General features: G+C 46.4%; 1 protein-coding gene across 14 annotated transcripts in view; it reads left to right on the plus strand.

The window, feature by feature from the left end:
• The window catches only part of SVIL (supervillin), a 228,838-nt gene extending 218,806 nt beyond the window's left edge, over nucleotides 1-10,032 (plus strand). For all 14 annotated transcript variants that reach the window (XM_047743510.1, XM_047743511.1, XM_047743509.1 and 11 more), the window contains 7 exons: nucleotides 158-365; nucleotides 2,263-2,396; nucleotides 3,826-3,981; nucleotides 5,375-5,518; nucleotides 6,512-6,636; nucleotides 8,780-8,935; nucleotides 9,033-10,032. In XM_047743510.1, coding sequence (XP_047599466.1) covers nucleotides 158-365; nucleotides 2,263-2,396; nucleotides 3,826-3,981; nucleotides 5,375-5,518; nucleotides 6,512-6,636; nucleotides 8,780-8,935; nucleotides 9,033-9,119 — 1,010 coding nt within the window. In that variant the 3' untranslated portion in view covers nucleotides 9,120-10,032. The remainder of the gene's footprint in view (nucleotides 1-157; nucleotides 366-2,262; nucleotides 2,397-3,825; nucleotides 3,982-5,374; nucleotides 5,519-6,511; nucleotides 6,637-8,779; nucleotides 8,936-9,032) is intronic.
• Nucleotides 10,033-16,175: the final 6,143 nt, after the last annotated feature.

Consider the following 16,175-nt stretch of genomic DNA (forward strand, 5'->3'; position numbering starts at 1 on the left):
CTAACTCCAAAAAGTTGTACCTTCTGGGCCACCAGGAAGCTGGCTGCTGCTCCCCGCTGGGAAGGGGGAGGGGGTGGTGTTGGCTGGTGACTGCCGAAGGAGGGCAGCTCTCCGGGCAGCACCCAGCCTAACTCTGTGCCGCTGGTGCCCCCTGCAGGCGAGTGGAGGCTGTACTGTGTGAGAGGAGAAGTGCCCATGGAAGGAAACTTGCTGGAAGTGGCCTGTCACTGTAGTAGCCTGAGGTCCAGGACTTCCATGGTTGTCCTCAACATAAACAAAGCCCTCATTTACTTGTGGCACGGATGCAAAGCCCAAGCCCACACGAAGGAGGTTGGAAGGACTGCAGCAAATAAAATCAAAGAACAGTGAGTGTTGTGCATGAGGGCCTCTCCAGAAGGGGCTTCCCTGTGGGACATGGGCTGAGGCCGGAGGGGAGACCCACCCAGTAGAAGCCCCTAGATGCCCTGGTATACTTAAAGGGACTTCAGCAGGGGGGGTAGTTCTGAACCTTGTCAGCTGCCTCTGACGTTCCAAACAGATGTACACACAACTCCCGTAATACTGCCAACATGAGGGCTTCCCCAGCGTTCTGAGGCTTCCCCTGCCTCCATAAGAAGCAGAGGGAGGAGCGAGGGAAATGACCCCAATGAGAGCTTTAGTTTCTTTGTAGGTACAATTGAGCTTTTGAATGAAAAGCCTGGAGTCCTTTGTCACTTAAAAATGAGAGCAAATTTCAAACACCTTTTAGGGGTTCAGAGTTTTAGTTCTGCCAGAGCCATGGAAAGTTCGAAATCATGGAGCTGAAAAAGAGTTTGGGAGACCACAACCATGTTCGACTCTAAAATGCCCCCTTTTCAGAGGACGACGGCATTTCTGCCTTCTGTAAGGCAGCCACCTGCCAGGGAGTGGTTGGCCTGCCTGGGCCATTTGTGGGTCACAGCACAGCAGGGGCTGGGTTTGGTTCCTGTCCCAGGCAGGCACCCACACTTGGGCAGCTGGCCGAGGAAGCACCCAGTCCAGGGCATTACGCGAGGGCCGCTGGGGAAGAGGGAAAACCGAAGCAGGAAGAGAAGGCCTGCAAGGGAGCGGGCTGTACTGTGCAGTCACCGTCTAGAGGAGGTGGCAGCCCATGCTCAATGGGCTCCACAGACAACCAGCAAGAGCCCAGCCTCGCCGCGGCATTCGGGGGTTGCCTAGTACTCCCTCAGGCTGACCCCGGGAGGACGGTGGTAACATCTGAAAAGTAAAAGTGAAAAGTTTCCAGGGCCGCAGTGTGCCACCAAAGTGTCATCGGGTCCGGTCCGTGCTCTGGGCCCCAGGGCAGTATGGCAGGTGGGGTGGGGAGGGCAGGTTTCTCTTGGGACTGCTCACAAAGCCAGCACCCCAGGGAGCAGGCGGAGAGGAGCACGCAGACCAGTGTCCTTGCAGCGGGCAGCCTGCTGGGAAGCCACACGTCTCCTCTCCAGACCCCTTTGTATGTACTGGGGAGCAGGGAGGGGCGATAACCAACCTTCAGTGAGGTAGTTAGAGTCCTCCCTGGTCCATCGGCTTTTCCCCCTTGGAGCCCTGAGAAAAAACAAAACAATGAACTCCCTCGCTCATTCACTCAGTAGGTGCCATTGAGCACGTACTTGGTGCCCAGCCCAGATTTAGGGACCAGGGACTTGGCTAGTGAACAAACCCAAGTCTCCGTCCCCATGAAGCTTATGTTCTAGCAGGAGAGGACAAGGAATAGTAAGTATGTATGTTGATATAGCAAAATGTGTATCACTTTCATTACATCTTACGTGTAATCATACATTCTTCTCTGAGGGCCCAGCCAGTCCTTCTCATCGCTCCCCAAGCCCCCCTCCCTCACACTCATAAACCACAGAGCCCGTTTTCATTTGTTAGGAAGAAATGTTTTAGTTAGAAAGAAGAAGAGAAACGGTGAACTTGTCTGTAGATTTAGTCTTGAATAATTTTGCACTGCCAATACTTCTAGGGCTTATTTAAACCAAAACAAAACAGGGGCACCTGGGTGGCTCAGCGGGTTAAAGCCTCTGCCTTTGGCTCAGGTCATGATCCCAGGGTCCTGGGATCAAGCCCCGCATTGGGCTCTCTGCTCAGCGGAGAGCCTGCTTCCTCCTCTCTCTCTGCCTGCCTCTCTGCCTACCTGTGATCTCTGTCAAATAAATAAATAAATAAAATCTTTAAAAAAATAAGACAAAACAAAAATTAACAAAACAAAACAAAAAAACCTATTGGATTTTCTCCACGCAGATGTCCCCTGGAAGCAGGACTGCATAGTAGCAGCAAAGTGACAATACATGAGTGTGACGAGGGATCCGAGCCCCTGGGCTTCTGGGATGCTTTAGGAAGGAGAGATAGGAAAGCCTACGACTGCATGCTTCAAGGTAATAGAACATTCCGTTGCCTTCCGTCACTAATTTAGTCAATACATGTTTATTGAGCCTGTACTATGTACAACACCCAATGAATTAGACCTAGGCTAGGTCCTCATAGGCCTACAACACAATAAGGATGCTAAATAATATGCGAGACAGGTATAATGCCAAATAAAACTTTCTGTGGGTCATAAAAGAGGTACAAATGAAGGAGGCTGACAGTTGAAAAAAGAGGTTCTGCCAGGAAAATTGTGCGTGGCCCCATAGAAGACATGGCATTTAAACAGAGCCTTGAAGGTAAGCGTGACTTGAAGAGAGGGAAGAAGATTCCAGGAAACCAGTTGAGCAATGACACACCATGACCCTGTGGAACCAGATGCTTTTGGTTTGGCCAGTGTCCTCGGCGCTGGGACGTAATGGAGTTCAGCAGAGAGAAGTTGAAAAAGAAACTCGGTCCCTTATAATCACCTCTCTCAAAGATAACCAGAATTAACATTTCTCTGTGTGATCCATACATATCTGTATTGAAGAAAATTTTGGATAGCACTATACAGTTTTATACCCTGATTTTCCCCTTTACTATGAACAGTTTCTCAAGGTGTTCATTAGACTTCTGTGGCCACAGGGTATTCCATGAAGATGGTATATTGCCATTTTCTACTTAACCTCTTTTAGTTTGATTTTAGAGAGCTGTTTCCAATTTTTCCTCATTATACAACAAATGTGAATAAATTTAAAATAAGTATCTGCATTTATTTCTAGTTAATTTTCTAGATACAGAACTGCCCTGGTAAAGGTAGAAAAGCTTTAGAGTACATATCAACAAGGTGCCCCAGGACATTGGTACCAAGTTCCCTTCACACCAGCAATATTATACATACAATATACATATACACGGACTGTGCATTTCCCAGTACAGTCAGAGACTCGGTAGGTCACCCTTTCCTCTTGGCCAAATTTAGTGGGGCAAACTGATATCTAAGCACTGTTTTAACTTAGTATTTTAAATTGGAAATACTGTGAAACGCTTTAATATTTTTTAGTCATTTGTATTTCTACTTTGGTGAATGTTTTAGTTTTGCCTTTTGCACAATTTATTGAGATTTATCTTTATTATATTCTTTTATATACTAAAGATAGTAGCAGGTTTCTGTATTTCTCATGTTGTCACCTGCCTTTTCATTTTGTTTGGGTTTTTTTTTCCTCTGGCAATGAAATTTTTCATTTTTGTACTGTCAACATATAACTCCCTTCTCTTTTCATTATTTCCTTTAGAATTATGATTAAAAAGGCCTTCCCACCTCCAAGTTCAGATAAATCTTACCATCCTTGCACTAATTTTTAGATTATTTTATGTTTTATGTTAATTCTCCAATCCATCTAGGATGTACTTCTGTGCATATTTTGGCTTCAGCTTTGTTCTCTTTTCTTTTCAAAGATCCTGGAAATTTTAACTTCACACCCCGCCTGTTCATCCTCAGCAGTTCCTCTGGTGATTTCGCAGCCACGGAATTCATGTACCCCGCCCGAGACCCCTCTGTGGTCAATTCCATGCCCTTCCTGCAGGAAGATCTTTATAGTGCCCCGCAGCCAGGTATGGCTGTGGAAGGGGACATCACACCCTGAGCCGCAGAAGATGCACCTTCCAAAGAGCCTTTTTATTTGAAGCTCATATTTAGTAAACAGTTTTTATTTGCCAAGTACACTGGCAAGAAACTTTATATTACCTCATTTCATCCTCACACCTACCCCCAAAGGAAGGGCACATCAACCGTACATTACAGCCTAAGAAACTGAGACCCGGTTACCTAACTAACCCAAATAGGTCGGTTAAGAATAAGCTGAGAGGTCGGGAATCCATGCTGTTCTTCCAGGCTCCCCTCAGTCTGGTTGCTTCATGGTCTGCAATTGGCTATCAGGTTTCCATTCAAGACAGGAAGAAGGGGTAGGGAAAAGGGCAGGGATGGCCATGTCTCTCCCTTTTATCAGATAAAGCAAAAGCTTTCCCAGAAGCCCTGGCTGTCTTCTGCTTACATCCCATTGGCTAGAGCTCTGTCACATGACCACCCTCTGCTGCAAGGGAGCCTGGGAAAGTGAGTGGCCGGGGAGCAAGGGAGTCAGAGCACCAGCTGAGTCAGCCAAAGAACTGTGCCTGCCAAGGCTGGAGGGTAGGGCTGAGGCTCCTGCCCATGTCTTCTGATCCCGAGGTCAGGGCTGTATCCACTTGACCTCCACCTCAAGACAGAATCTCTGTGCTCTTGTTCTGGTTGGGACAGTCACAGTCACCAGAGAGTGGGCTACATGCATGGACCCTCCAGCCCTCCTGCAGTCAAGTCTTGGGGCTTTTCACATGTGTCGTGTGCACAGCATCCTGAAACGCACATTAGGGAGGGACTTAGGTCAGGCAGACCTGGCAAGTGCGAGAGCCCCTTGGCCATATGGAGTAAGAGCGTGACCACTGGATGAGAAGAAGCGAGGAGGAAGAGGCAGAACACATCTACTTACAGCCTGCTTTTCTCGCAAAGAACCCTGAACTTGGTCGCCTACGATGCAGTCACACGTGGGGCATGGACATCAGTGACCTATAGAGCAAGGGAGATGCACTCTCCAGTTTGTAAACTACTCTCAGGAGATACACAGTGCTCACAAGCCCCCAAGTGGCACGTGAGCTGTTCCTCTGCTCAGCTCGCTGCCGGTTCCAGAAGGGCTGCTGGCAGGCCTGCAGCTGAAGAGGGACAGGAGAGAGGATGCGGGGAGAGGGAAGGGAAGAGGCCAGCGTCACAGATGCCACCTCTGTGCCCAGAGGCTTGTTCTGATCAAATGTTCAAAGGGCTGAGGCATCACAAACACCCTTTGGCCCGTGCCAGAGGTGTTCTGCCCGCCTGACAAAAGCAGTAGGGAGGGAAGACCTCCGTTGGGTTTGGGGAAGAGTGAACTGGAAGCATCCGAGGAGGCCCTGATTGTCTGCTATGTCCTTGCCCTCGCAGCTCTTTTCCTTGTTGACAATCACCATGAGGTGTACCTCTGGCAAGGCTGGTGGCCCATTGAGAACAAGATCACGGGTTCAGCCCGCATTCGCTGGGCCTCCGACCGGAAGAGCGCCATGGAGACAGTTCTCCGGTACTGCAAAGGTGAGGGTCACGGCGCAAGCTTGAACCACCGTGTGGGGGTCTTGATACCGCCTGGCAGACAGTGATGAAGCCAAGTAATTTTGTGAGGCTTCTTAATTTTGAGATTAGTGTGTTCTTGGCTATCAGCCTGAATGAGAATTCATTTTTCTCTTTTAGATAACTGGGCCATCTAAGTCGCTACCCTCAAGGTCAAAGACTACATTGTAGAATACCCTGGACTGGTTAAAACCCTTTTGCCCTGGGAATGAACCATGCTGAGGACATGAGGGCCTCCTCCTACCCCTACCCCCCCATACCACGGAGCGTCACACTGTCTGAGAGTGGAAAGCTCCCCCGCACAGGCTGGGGAGCCAATGGCAACCTTTTTATTACTCACTATTATTTTTAGTATTATATCTTAAAAAAAGAAATCTGTAGTGAACTCATGGCTTTTTACTATACCATCCACCTAAAATTTATAGCATTTTTTATGAAGTGAAAAATGCCCTTAGTTTCTTATCTTAATTTTTCAGGTTTCATGGATTAGTTTTACTGAGTTTGTACAGCCAATTCTCTCTTGAAAAGCTTGTCAGTAATAAGTAACACATTTCCACCCAATTTTTAAGTTAGAGTGGCTTATAAAATGCTGTCATTAGCTGTTTAACTGTCATTGAACCTAAGGCTGCATCAGGAAGGCAGAGGCATTCTCTACAAGTGAGCACAGGAGAAAGAAAATGTCTTACCCAAAAGCCATGGAGACAGGCTTTCTCCCATCTGGAGTTCTAGAAGCATTTTGTCAGACTCAGGTCAATTACCTGCAGTTTTATGCATCATTATATGCATGAAATTGACATTTTGTATAAACATCGTCCATGTGTTATTATGAACTACTCATAACTTGCATTTTAACCATAAGGGAGCCAAACAAGAAAAGCTTTCAAAGAAAATCAAAGAAAGCCCATTTCTTCAGACCAAACCCTGGGTGTATTGACCTTGCCTTCTGTGTACCTACAGGAAAAAATATCAAGAGGCCGCCCCCCAAGTCTTACCTTATCCATGCTGGTCTGGAGCCCCTGACCTTCACCAACATGTTCCCCAGCTGGGAGCACAGAGAGGACATCGCCGAGATCACAGAACTGGTGAGCGCGCTTTCTCTCCCCGTGAAGGTAGCTCCCCGCTGTTCAGGTTGTGGGTTGACTTTACCTTGGGGAAAAGCATCAATTGCATTTTCAAAATGGGAAAACATTTTTTCTTTTACAACACATTAATGAGTCTACATAGAATTTGCTCAGGAATAGAAGAAATCATTTGAACTATTTTGGTTAATTTGCTATACTTGGTGCTCAAGTTAAAAGAACTTAAAAGCAAAGTTGGGGACGCCTGGGTGGCTCAGTGGGTTAAAGCCTCTGCCTTTGGCTCAGGTCATGGTCTCAGGGTCCTGGGATCGAGCCCTGCATCGGGCTCTCTGCTCAGTGGGGAGCCTGCTTCCCCCTCTCTCTCTGCCTACTTGTGATCTCTGTCAAATAAATAAATAAAATCTTAAAAAAAAAAAAAAAGCAAAGGTGAACTTACTCTGCAGAATATACATAAGTAAAAGCTGCCATCTTTTCCTTCTATTAGCTAAAAATCTGTCGCTTTTCAAGGTCTGTATAAGGCACAACAAAATGCTCTTGTTTTAGACATTAACCTTGTGTTAGAGGAGACATGAAATAAACCCGTGATGGATTAACCTGCTCAAATAACAGAGTGAAAGAATGTATCGTGAGTCATTCCCGATAAGCAGTGTTAATAGCCCATTAATAGTCTTTAATGACACCAGCTGGTGTTAGCACACGAAGCATTTATCATAACCTTTATTTGCTAAAACATACTATTAACTATAACGTCATAATTTCCAACCACATAGGGAAAAAAAAAGCTTAGTACAGCTTTGTTGAATTTCTTAAGTTATGAGTTTTTTACATTGCTAGCAGTAGGAATTCCAAGGGTTTTTTTGTTTTGTTTTGTTTTGCTTTGGTAAGGAAATAGGTTTGTTCCATTTCAGTTTTCTTACTGTGTAGGAGAGCTGCTGTTCCAGGGGAGAGATCATGGTATTTTATGGGAGGTCTCAACAGGTTTACAGAAAGAGAGTTCACTGCTGTTTACCAATGGATATTTAGTGCAAGTGCATGTTTGTGCAAGCGGCCCTGCTGAGCCTCACCTCTCTCTGGAACCAAATGGACTGGGTCTGCATGGGGAGGAGCCGGACAGTCCTGGCAGAGGGCTCCATTCGCTGTAAATGTGCAGTCCACACTAGGGACGATGTGTACGGTCATGGCCTCCTGCAGTCTGCGCTGAAGGCAGTAATCCCCCTGTTGCCTGCATCCGCTGGAGGTCCCAGGGCGGCCATGGGCTTGGAGCATGGTGTGCAGACACCAACCTGTAGTAATAACCCGAGTGCCAGGTGCATGCTGTGCGCCAGGCACGGCTCCAAGCTCTTGACGTGTATTTTCTCATTTATTTTCACAGTAGTCTATTAAGATGCATCTTCGTGTTATCCCTGTTTTTCCAGGGAAGGATCGAGGCACAGAAACCTGCCATAGCATGTCCCTGGTCTCAGATGCAGGCTTGCTCCAAAACCCCCTCCATGATCACTAGTCTGTACCATCATCGGTGAATCTGGCAGCACCATTAGTCATTCATTCCCGCCACTTAGAAGGAGGGAGCCAATCTGGGATTCCAGGTTTAACACCAGAAGATCATTTACATGGAATAACCTGTTCAGATTATATGCACAGAGTGGTTTTTGTTGTTTTTTTATATTTCTTTTTTATTTTTTTTGTTGTTGTTGTTTTTAATCTAGATTCAACAGCATATTCTAGATGCATTTTCTTACCTTTTTCTATTCCAGATTGAGAAATGATAGTAGAGGATATGATTCCTTTTAAGGTTATTTTTAAAGACTTTTAAACAAATTCCATTATTTGAATGTTTCTAGTGTTCATAGAGTTCAAATTTAATAATCTTATGCCATAATTCACTCATGTGATTGGTCCCTAAACGTTTTTCCGAGGCAGCCCCAAGGCAGGATTTATTTGGTAGGGGTGGGGAGACATCTAAAAGTCAGGAGGACTGTGAGGCTTTGGGCAATTCCTTTCCATGTCAGAGCCTGCTTCCTCCCCAGCGAGCCCCTGGGGCTGGGGCACAGAGCAGCCAACGGGGCTGTATGTGCACAGGTACGCGGGAACATCTGTGCACATGCAGGGCATGAAGTTCTCTGTGCTCCCTCCTCCTCTTCTCTAGGATACGGAAGTTTCCAATCAAATCACCCTTGTGGAAGATGTGTTAGCCAAACTCTGTAAAACCATTTACCCCCTGGCCGACCTGCTGGCCAGGCCACTGCCCGAGGGAGTTGATCCTCTGAAGCTTGAGATTTATCTCACAGATGAAGATTTCGAGGTAAGCTGGTCTTCCTGGGGGCTGGCATTTAAGCACTCCGAGGGCTTGGCTGGGAGTCCTCGTCCTCACCCACGGGGCGATTCTCCCCATTTTGCAGTTTGCACTAGACATGACAAGAGAGGAGTACAATGCACTGCCTGCGTGGAAGCAGGTGAACCTGAAGAAAGCAAAAGGTCTGTTCTGAGCAGGAGAGATGCTGGAGGAACCTCTGTCGTCACTTTCAATACCATTGGACCAGGGAAATGGGTATTTTTTTTTTTTCTTGGACTGGTATTAAAAAAAAAAAACACAACAAAGATTTTTTAAATCAGGGTTTTCCAAAACCTGAAGTGATCAGCTCTACTGCTTGTCCCGGATTTGTGCATTTTGTAAATGTTTAAGAGAGCCCTTTGGAAACTCTCTTTCCACGATTCAGCAGGTGATGTTAATAAAGGCGTCCCCCACGTGCACATGCACGGTGGTTCCCGCGCTGCCCGCCGCGTCCGGTGGGCTGCCTACCTTTTTTTGGAAGCAATTCTCTTTCTAAAGTGTTATTTTGATAGTTTGTGGGTTCTAAAATATATATATTTATATAAACACCATATAAATCAAATACGTATTTAACAAAGCAGTATGTATTCATTCACTCTTACGATTTGTTTTTCTTTTGGTGTCAAAATAATTTTAAAAGGTAGATGGAGTCGCTTTTGTGGCATTAGCTCGGGCACCCCTCCGTATTTTCACACACGTTCAGAAACGTCTCCTTCAGCATTAGGTCTGACTTGTTCTGAGTGCTGCTTCTGGTGCTAAAATGAACAAATGAATTTGTACTTCCTGGCATGGGCTCTGAAGACTCTGTGCAAATCCACCTCTCTACCTTAATATCTCCCCGAAATGTATAGTGCCTTGTTTTTATGTACAGTTTATATACAGAAAAGTTTGCTCTGCATTTTTTGATGATGGTTTGGAACAATTATCTCCAATTTTACTCTCAAATAGTAGAAAGGAAAAAAAATCTCAAATTTCTAACACCTATTGTAAACATGAAACCTGTCATTTTGCGATACAGAACTCCAAAATAAAAGCTTCAAGAATAAACACAGTAATTGATTGATTCACATTGGATCCCAGGCATGGTCCTTTCTGAACAATGTGGGGTTTTCTTTGTAAATGTTAACCTAGTATCAGTATTTTGCTATGAAATATTAACCACTATAACTTTTCATTTAGTTTAGGGCCAGATTTTTTAATAGGGTCATATAACTGAATAGACTTTGGACCTGTAACATTCGTTCTGAGTATTAGACTAAAGATGGGTTTTTGCAAATCATCCCTCAACAGAAGCTTTTTACCCTGAAACTGTTTTTGCATTTCTTACTTAGGATCTCAGTGTCTTTTTTTTTTTAAATTTATTTATTTATTTAAGATTTTATCCATTTATTTGACAGAGATCACAGGTAGGCAGAGAGGCAGCCAGAGAGAGAGGAAGGGAAGCAGGCTCCCCACTGAGCAGAGAGGCAGAGAGCCCAGGACCCTGGGATCATGACCTGGCCGAAGGCAGAGGCTTTAACCCACTGAGCCACCCAGGCGCCCCTCCCATTCTTAAAAAGACTCCCAGGCCCACCACTTTGAGACTCTGGAATTTTGGACAGTCACTGAACTTTCCCACCTTGATTGCCTCAGTTTGAAAAAAAAAAAAAAGAGAGAGAGAGAGAGTCAATACTAGCTATCCTGCCCACATCTGAGGATTGGTTCTCAGGGTGGATCAAGCAGAAGCTCTTCAGATATTTCAAGTGCTGATGCCTGCTGGTGTTGATGTTTCCGTTACAGGAGCTGAAATAGGAAAGCTTCAGTGGTGAAGTGAAGTAGTGTAGTCACACACCGCGGAATTACAAATTAACCCAGAACGAGTAGAATCTTCCAAAGAAATCAACGTAGAGGGGAAAGGAGATGGGGGCATTCAGAATTAGTGTCCTGCAGGCAGAATGCAAAGAGGAGCAGGGGCTCAGAGCAGGTAAGCCAACCGGGGGAGTTTCCAAAGGACAGAGGCGGGGCGACCGTTCAAAGTCACCCAGATCCCTACGTACACAGATGGGAGCTCGGGTTGCTGTGAGGACTTCAGTGGACAGCCTGCTGAGGCAGCAGGTAAGGTCAGTGTCATCAGCGGTGTAGACAGGGTGCCGGCAGTCGGCTTCCTGCCTCTCCTCTCTAAAGGGGGTGCCCATCTCGTATACCTACTGACTTCCTGTTTGCCTCTCTTCATCTGAGTCATTTCCTGCGTCTCTTTCCTGCTTACAGACCCGGATCCTCTCTTCCTTGGTTTTTCTACAGCTTTTCCCTTCACAGCTGCAACTTTGGAAATCTGCATACAGCGGAAAGGACCCAGCCTAAAAACTGGAATTGCTGAATTTGAGCAACTCAGCCGATGAGTTGCTCCAGCATTCCAGGCCTTTCTCTATAGCTGCTCCAGAAGCAAACCACCCTGGGGTACGTGTATTAAACATGGCAGAGTCGTGTAGTTGCCTTAATTTATGGCTTTTGAACCAAAGGACTTCAGAAAAGAGGAGTATTGTCTGGGTTGGGATTGCCGTCAGAGCTGCAGTGGGACTCATGACTGCCACATGTGTTCCGAGGCGATGGAGGAACTGCACGAATGCCATCAGTTTCCAGAGGAAAGAGACCACTGTCCCTGTCCCTCTTAGGCCGTGCACAGGTCAGGGTCAGGGAAATCTGGCTCAAAGACCCACATCTTTCCCTCCTTATTTTAAAACTTTGGCCCCACGTCTAGAGCTCCCATTTTGCTAAAAGAAGATGCATTCCAGAAACAGCTTGATAATCTATATCCATGTTGGTCTTTACTTTTGTCATTTTTCTTTTTTCCTGATTATAAAAGTAACACTTCTGTCCATACAGAGACTTACACATGAACGTTCATAGCATTATTCATAATAGCACAAGCCCACAAACCCAGTTGTCCACTGACTAGAAATGGATAAATATGGTGTGTCTGTGCAAAGGAATATTCTCTAACGACGTGGAGACGAACTGCTGATACACACTCCCACATGGTAAACCTCAAAAACAGCATCAAGCCAAAGAAACCGGTATGAAAGGCCACCTGTTGCTTAATTTCATGTATATGAAATTTCAGAAAATCCATTCAGAGAGGAGATCCATGGTGGATGGGGAAGGAGATGGGAGGGAAGGTTGCCTGCAAAGGCGCACAGGGATCTTTTGGGGGAGCGTGATGGAAATCGGTCTCAATCTGGACTTTGGCGATGGTCCCACAACTCTATAAATGAAGTCCTAGGACTTTATTGTACACCTTACACAAGTGGGTTTTCTGCAATGTTTAGGTCAAGGAGACTGATCGGTCTTGATCAATGTGAAAAATGCAAACATGAAAGTATGATGCAAATAACAGGATGCAAACCTAATATATAATTTAGGAATTGAGAGTCACAGGTGTCCCCATGGCTAAATAATTACTCATGCCGCTCGTGAAGGCAGTAAGGCAGACTATTTGGGACTATTACAATAGGTATAGGATCCTGGCGATGAGGGGTAGGGGAGAGAGATTGGGCTCAACTCCAGATACAAGGAAGAGTGGGAATTTATAGCCAAAGTCAGTGGAGAGAAAATGACTAAGAGGAAACACGAGGGAAAGGGGAGATCTGGCTACACGGACCTCACCGGATTCTTGCTGAAGCCAGGCCAGGGTGACCAGACAGCACCAGGGGATGGTGGAGAATGACGAACCCCATCAGATCCCGAGGGCAGTGGGATAATGAGGAGAGGGCAGGGGATCTACTAAACCTATCTGACAGGATTTGTGCTAAAACTGGGCTCTTGGAGGACATGCCCAGAGACAGGACCTTGTTGGGCTCAGAGAAGCCTAACTAAAGATTGGTCAAGGAGAGTATCTTCGTCCCTACTTCTCAAATCCAAGTACTTCAATAATTTGGCTTATGTTCTTCTAGATTTTTCTTTGCATCTATTAACAGAGATATATGCTTTTTTTTTTTTTTTTTTTTTTTTTTTGAGAAAAAAGTCACATTTGTTCTCTGCCATCGTAATTTTCTGTTAACAGTAGGGCTCCCACGCTGATTCTTCGATGTCTGTCTGAGCGTGTGTGAAGCTGAGGCCACCTGGGCCACACTGCAAAGGCCTAAGCCAGCAATCGTGGGGGCCCAGCTCCACCACCCCACAAGCATTCCCCAGTCCTCGCTGAGGATGGGCAGCATAAAGCTGGGGCCCAGAGAAACGATCTAGGGATTTGTTTTCACGGGCCTTCCTCAATCCCCAGTTCAGAGTAAGGGCCAGAAGCTTCCAAATGGGCCTCTGTACAGAGCCTTGCTGAACAGCAACGACTAGTGAGTGACTAGGAAGTGTCAAGGGGACAACAGCAAATCACAGATCAAGGTAATGATTCAAACGCAAATGATGGGAAATCGAGTATATACAGTATGGCATTGGACCCAAAGAAAAATCCATACCTTACTTCTAAAGAATAAATGCGTTGCAAATACTTGCTCTTTCTGCACCAGAGAAGGAAGGCCGGGCTGCTCCAGACGATACAATTAGAGGTAACCCAAGAGTTAGATCAGAAAGATGGACTTGCAAGGGGAGAACATTGGAGGTTCTCAGTTCCTGTACACACACCATGGATGTGCTGAAATGCCACCCACCATGCTCACCGTTCGAATTCACATGGCATGACCTTGATCCTTAAGGATTGGGGGGAAGAAAGAGGAACAGATCAGCATCCCTTGTTTCTATCAACAAACTTGTCCCCTACTGAGCTTTTCCCTCATGCTGAGTTTGAGAAAAAGGCTACAGGAGTAGAAGCGAATGCAAGCTGAAGGGCAGGCAGGCAGTGTCCACACTGCCTCAGCCCCAAAACGCCTGCACAGCCTCGCCGCGCCGGTGGGACATGTTTCTGTCACCAAATGCCACAGAGCTCTGCAAGTCTCTTAAGGGATAGATTGGAACTGACTTGCAGTATCTGGAAATTGACATCAATTACCTGTTATTAAATCTCACTGAATTGTTAAGCCCAACCTTGCCATCCAAACACCATTTTAGCATTCACTCTGAGATGGTTCTAACTGGCTGTGTTATCTCCGTCCAGGTAAAGAAATATCAAACCACCACTGAGCAAGGAGCCTTCTGCGTAAGTGGAAGCAAAGAAAAAGAAAAGGGGGCAGGTTGACAGACAAGCCTCAGCAGTCCTTTTTGGTTAGTGGTTTCTCCATATTAAAAACAAAACAAAAAAACCCAAGCAACTAAACAATGCATTTGAGGACTGTTGGACATGCTTAGTGCCCAAGCCCATCTGCAGGGAAGATTATACAACAGGCACCCTGCCTCCCGTCCGGCCAGGAATAATCAAGTTCCCTTCTGGACACTTGTGCATCCTGAAGGAGGTGGCCATTCTGGTTTTGAATCAGGAATCACAAAGAGTGAGCATGGAGCCCTCACTTGCCAATGATGACATCTTGGGATCCCAGTGGGGAAGCACTGTTTCTCCTTGTTGGCGGGGGTCTTCCCACAGGTCGGAGCTGACTGCAGGGGCAGCCACGTCGTCTGCTGAGGTGCGTTTCTAGGCTCACATACTGGCTACTCCAGACCTGTCGTCTTTGGCAGCGGTCCATATTCCCTCAGGAGCACATGTGTTTACTGCTTGCTCACTCAAGTATTTATGGAGTGTGTGCATCACGAGGGGCTCAACAGAGAAGATAAATATGAGCAACAGCAAGGCTTAGATCCCAGAAGGGGCCTTCCAGAGAAGGGGAGAATGATGATAACTCACCACAAATTATCAATAATGATGCAGTGGGAGTCTGGCAGGGGTTGGACTGTGCGCCCCTTTCCCCCAAAAGAAAGCTACGCAGGGTCCTAACTCCCAGGATCTCAATATGTGACCTTCTTGGGAGACAGTCTATAAGTAATCAAGTTAAATGAGATCATTAGGGTGGGCCCCACGCCGATGTGACTAGTGTCCTTATACGAAGAGGAAATTTGGACAGAGAGGTAGAGGGAAGACAGCCGTCCGCAAGCCAAGGAGAACAGCCTCAGAAGAAACCAAGCCGAGGTGCTGACACCTTGACCTCAGACTCCTAGCTTCCCGAACTGTGAGACATTAAGTTTCTGTTGTTTGAACCACTCAGCCTGTGTCACAGCCGGCCTAGGGAACTGACACAGAGCACACACTGGATCTTCCCGTTGGAGGGAAGCGGGAGGGGAGGAATCAGGGTAGCTTCACGGAGGGAGTCCCATGGGGTAGGACTGGAAGGGCGGGTAGGATTTCTCACAGCAGCTGGGCATTAACCCATCAGGCAGCAGCTCTAGGGGGGGAAGATTCGGAAAGGGAGAGGTAGAGAGGGAGGGCCCACAAGTCTCCCCGCTAGGGCATGGGCAGGCTGGGGGAATATCAGGGTCTCATGGATGAAGCGACAGGTGATGAAGGGAGATCGATGCTGGAAATGAACAGGCTGACTGACCCAGCAAAGGACAAGTTCAGATGTGGGGAGGATCTGGTCATGCCACCTGGGACTGACTCCTCTAGTCTCTAGGAGGCGTTAGGCCAAGCAGGCAGTGTCCCTTTCTCACAGTGACCTGGTGCGCTTGTTTCCAGGGCTCACTGATCTCTCCTTACTGTCTTGTCTTACACCATGTGCTAGAACTTCTATCTTGTACCTTTATATTCTCACAATCAAAGGTGTTGACTCTGCTCAATCCTCTTCTAGTCTAGTCTTATAAAGGTATTTCTGAAATCTCTGGCAGACAACACAGTATGTGAGAAATGCTGGCATAGGGTTTTTACACAATAGCGCGTCTTTTAGAGTTATCCCGTGATCATGAAGGAGCTCTGCCAACTGTTCCTTTAGTCTTAGAAGCTACTCAAGAAGATGAGACATGATCCTGTTGCACCAAAGATATTTAAGTTTCTGAATCTTGCACTTATATTGCTATTTTTTTTTAAAGATTTTATTTATTTGACAGAGATCACAAGTGGGCAGGGAGACAGGCAGAGAGAGAGGAGGAAGCAGGCTCTCCGCGGAGCAGAGAGCCTGATGCAGGGCTCGATCCCAGAATCCTGGGATCATGACCCAAGCCGAAGGCAGAGGCTTTAACCCACTGAGCTACCCAGGCGCCCCTTATATTGCTATTTTAAGTGTTAAATGTAAGCACTGTTTAAATGCTGGTCCTTTTTTTTTTTTTTTTTTTGCTTTAAGATCCATTAACTTTTATTCCATTA

This window comes from Lutra lutra, chromosome 8, assembly GCF_902655055.1.
Source record: "Lutra lutra chromosome 8, mLutLut1.2, whole genome shotgun sequence".
NCBI classification, from domain to species: Eukaryota; Metazoa; Chordata; class Mammalia; order Carnivora; family Mustelidae; genus Lutra; species Lutra lutra.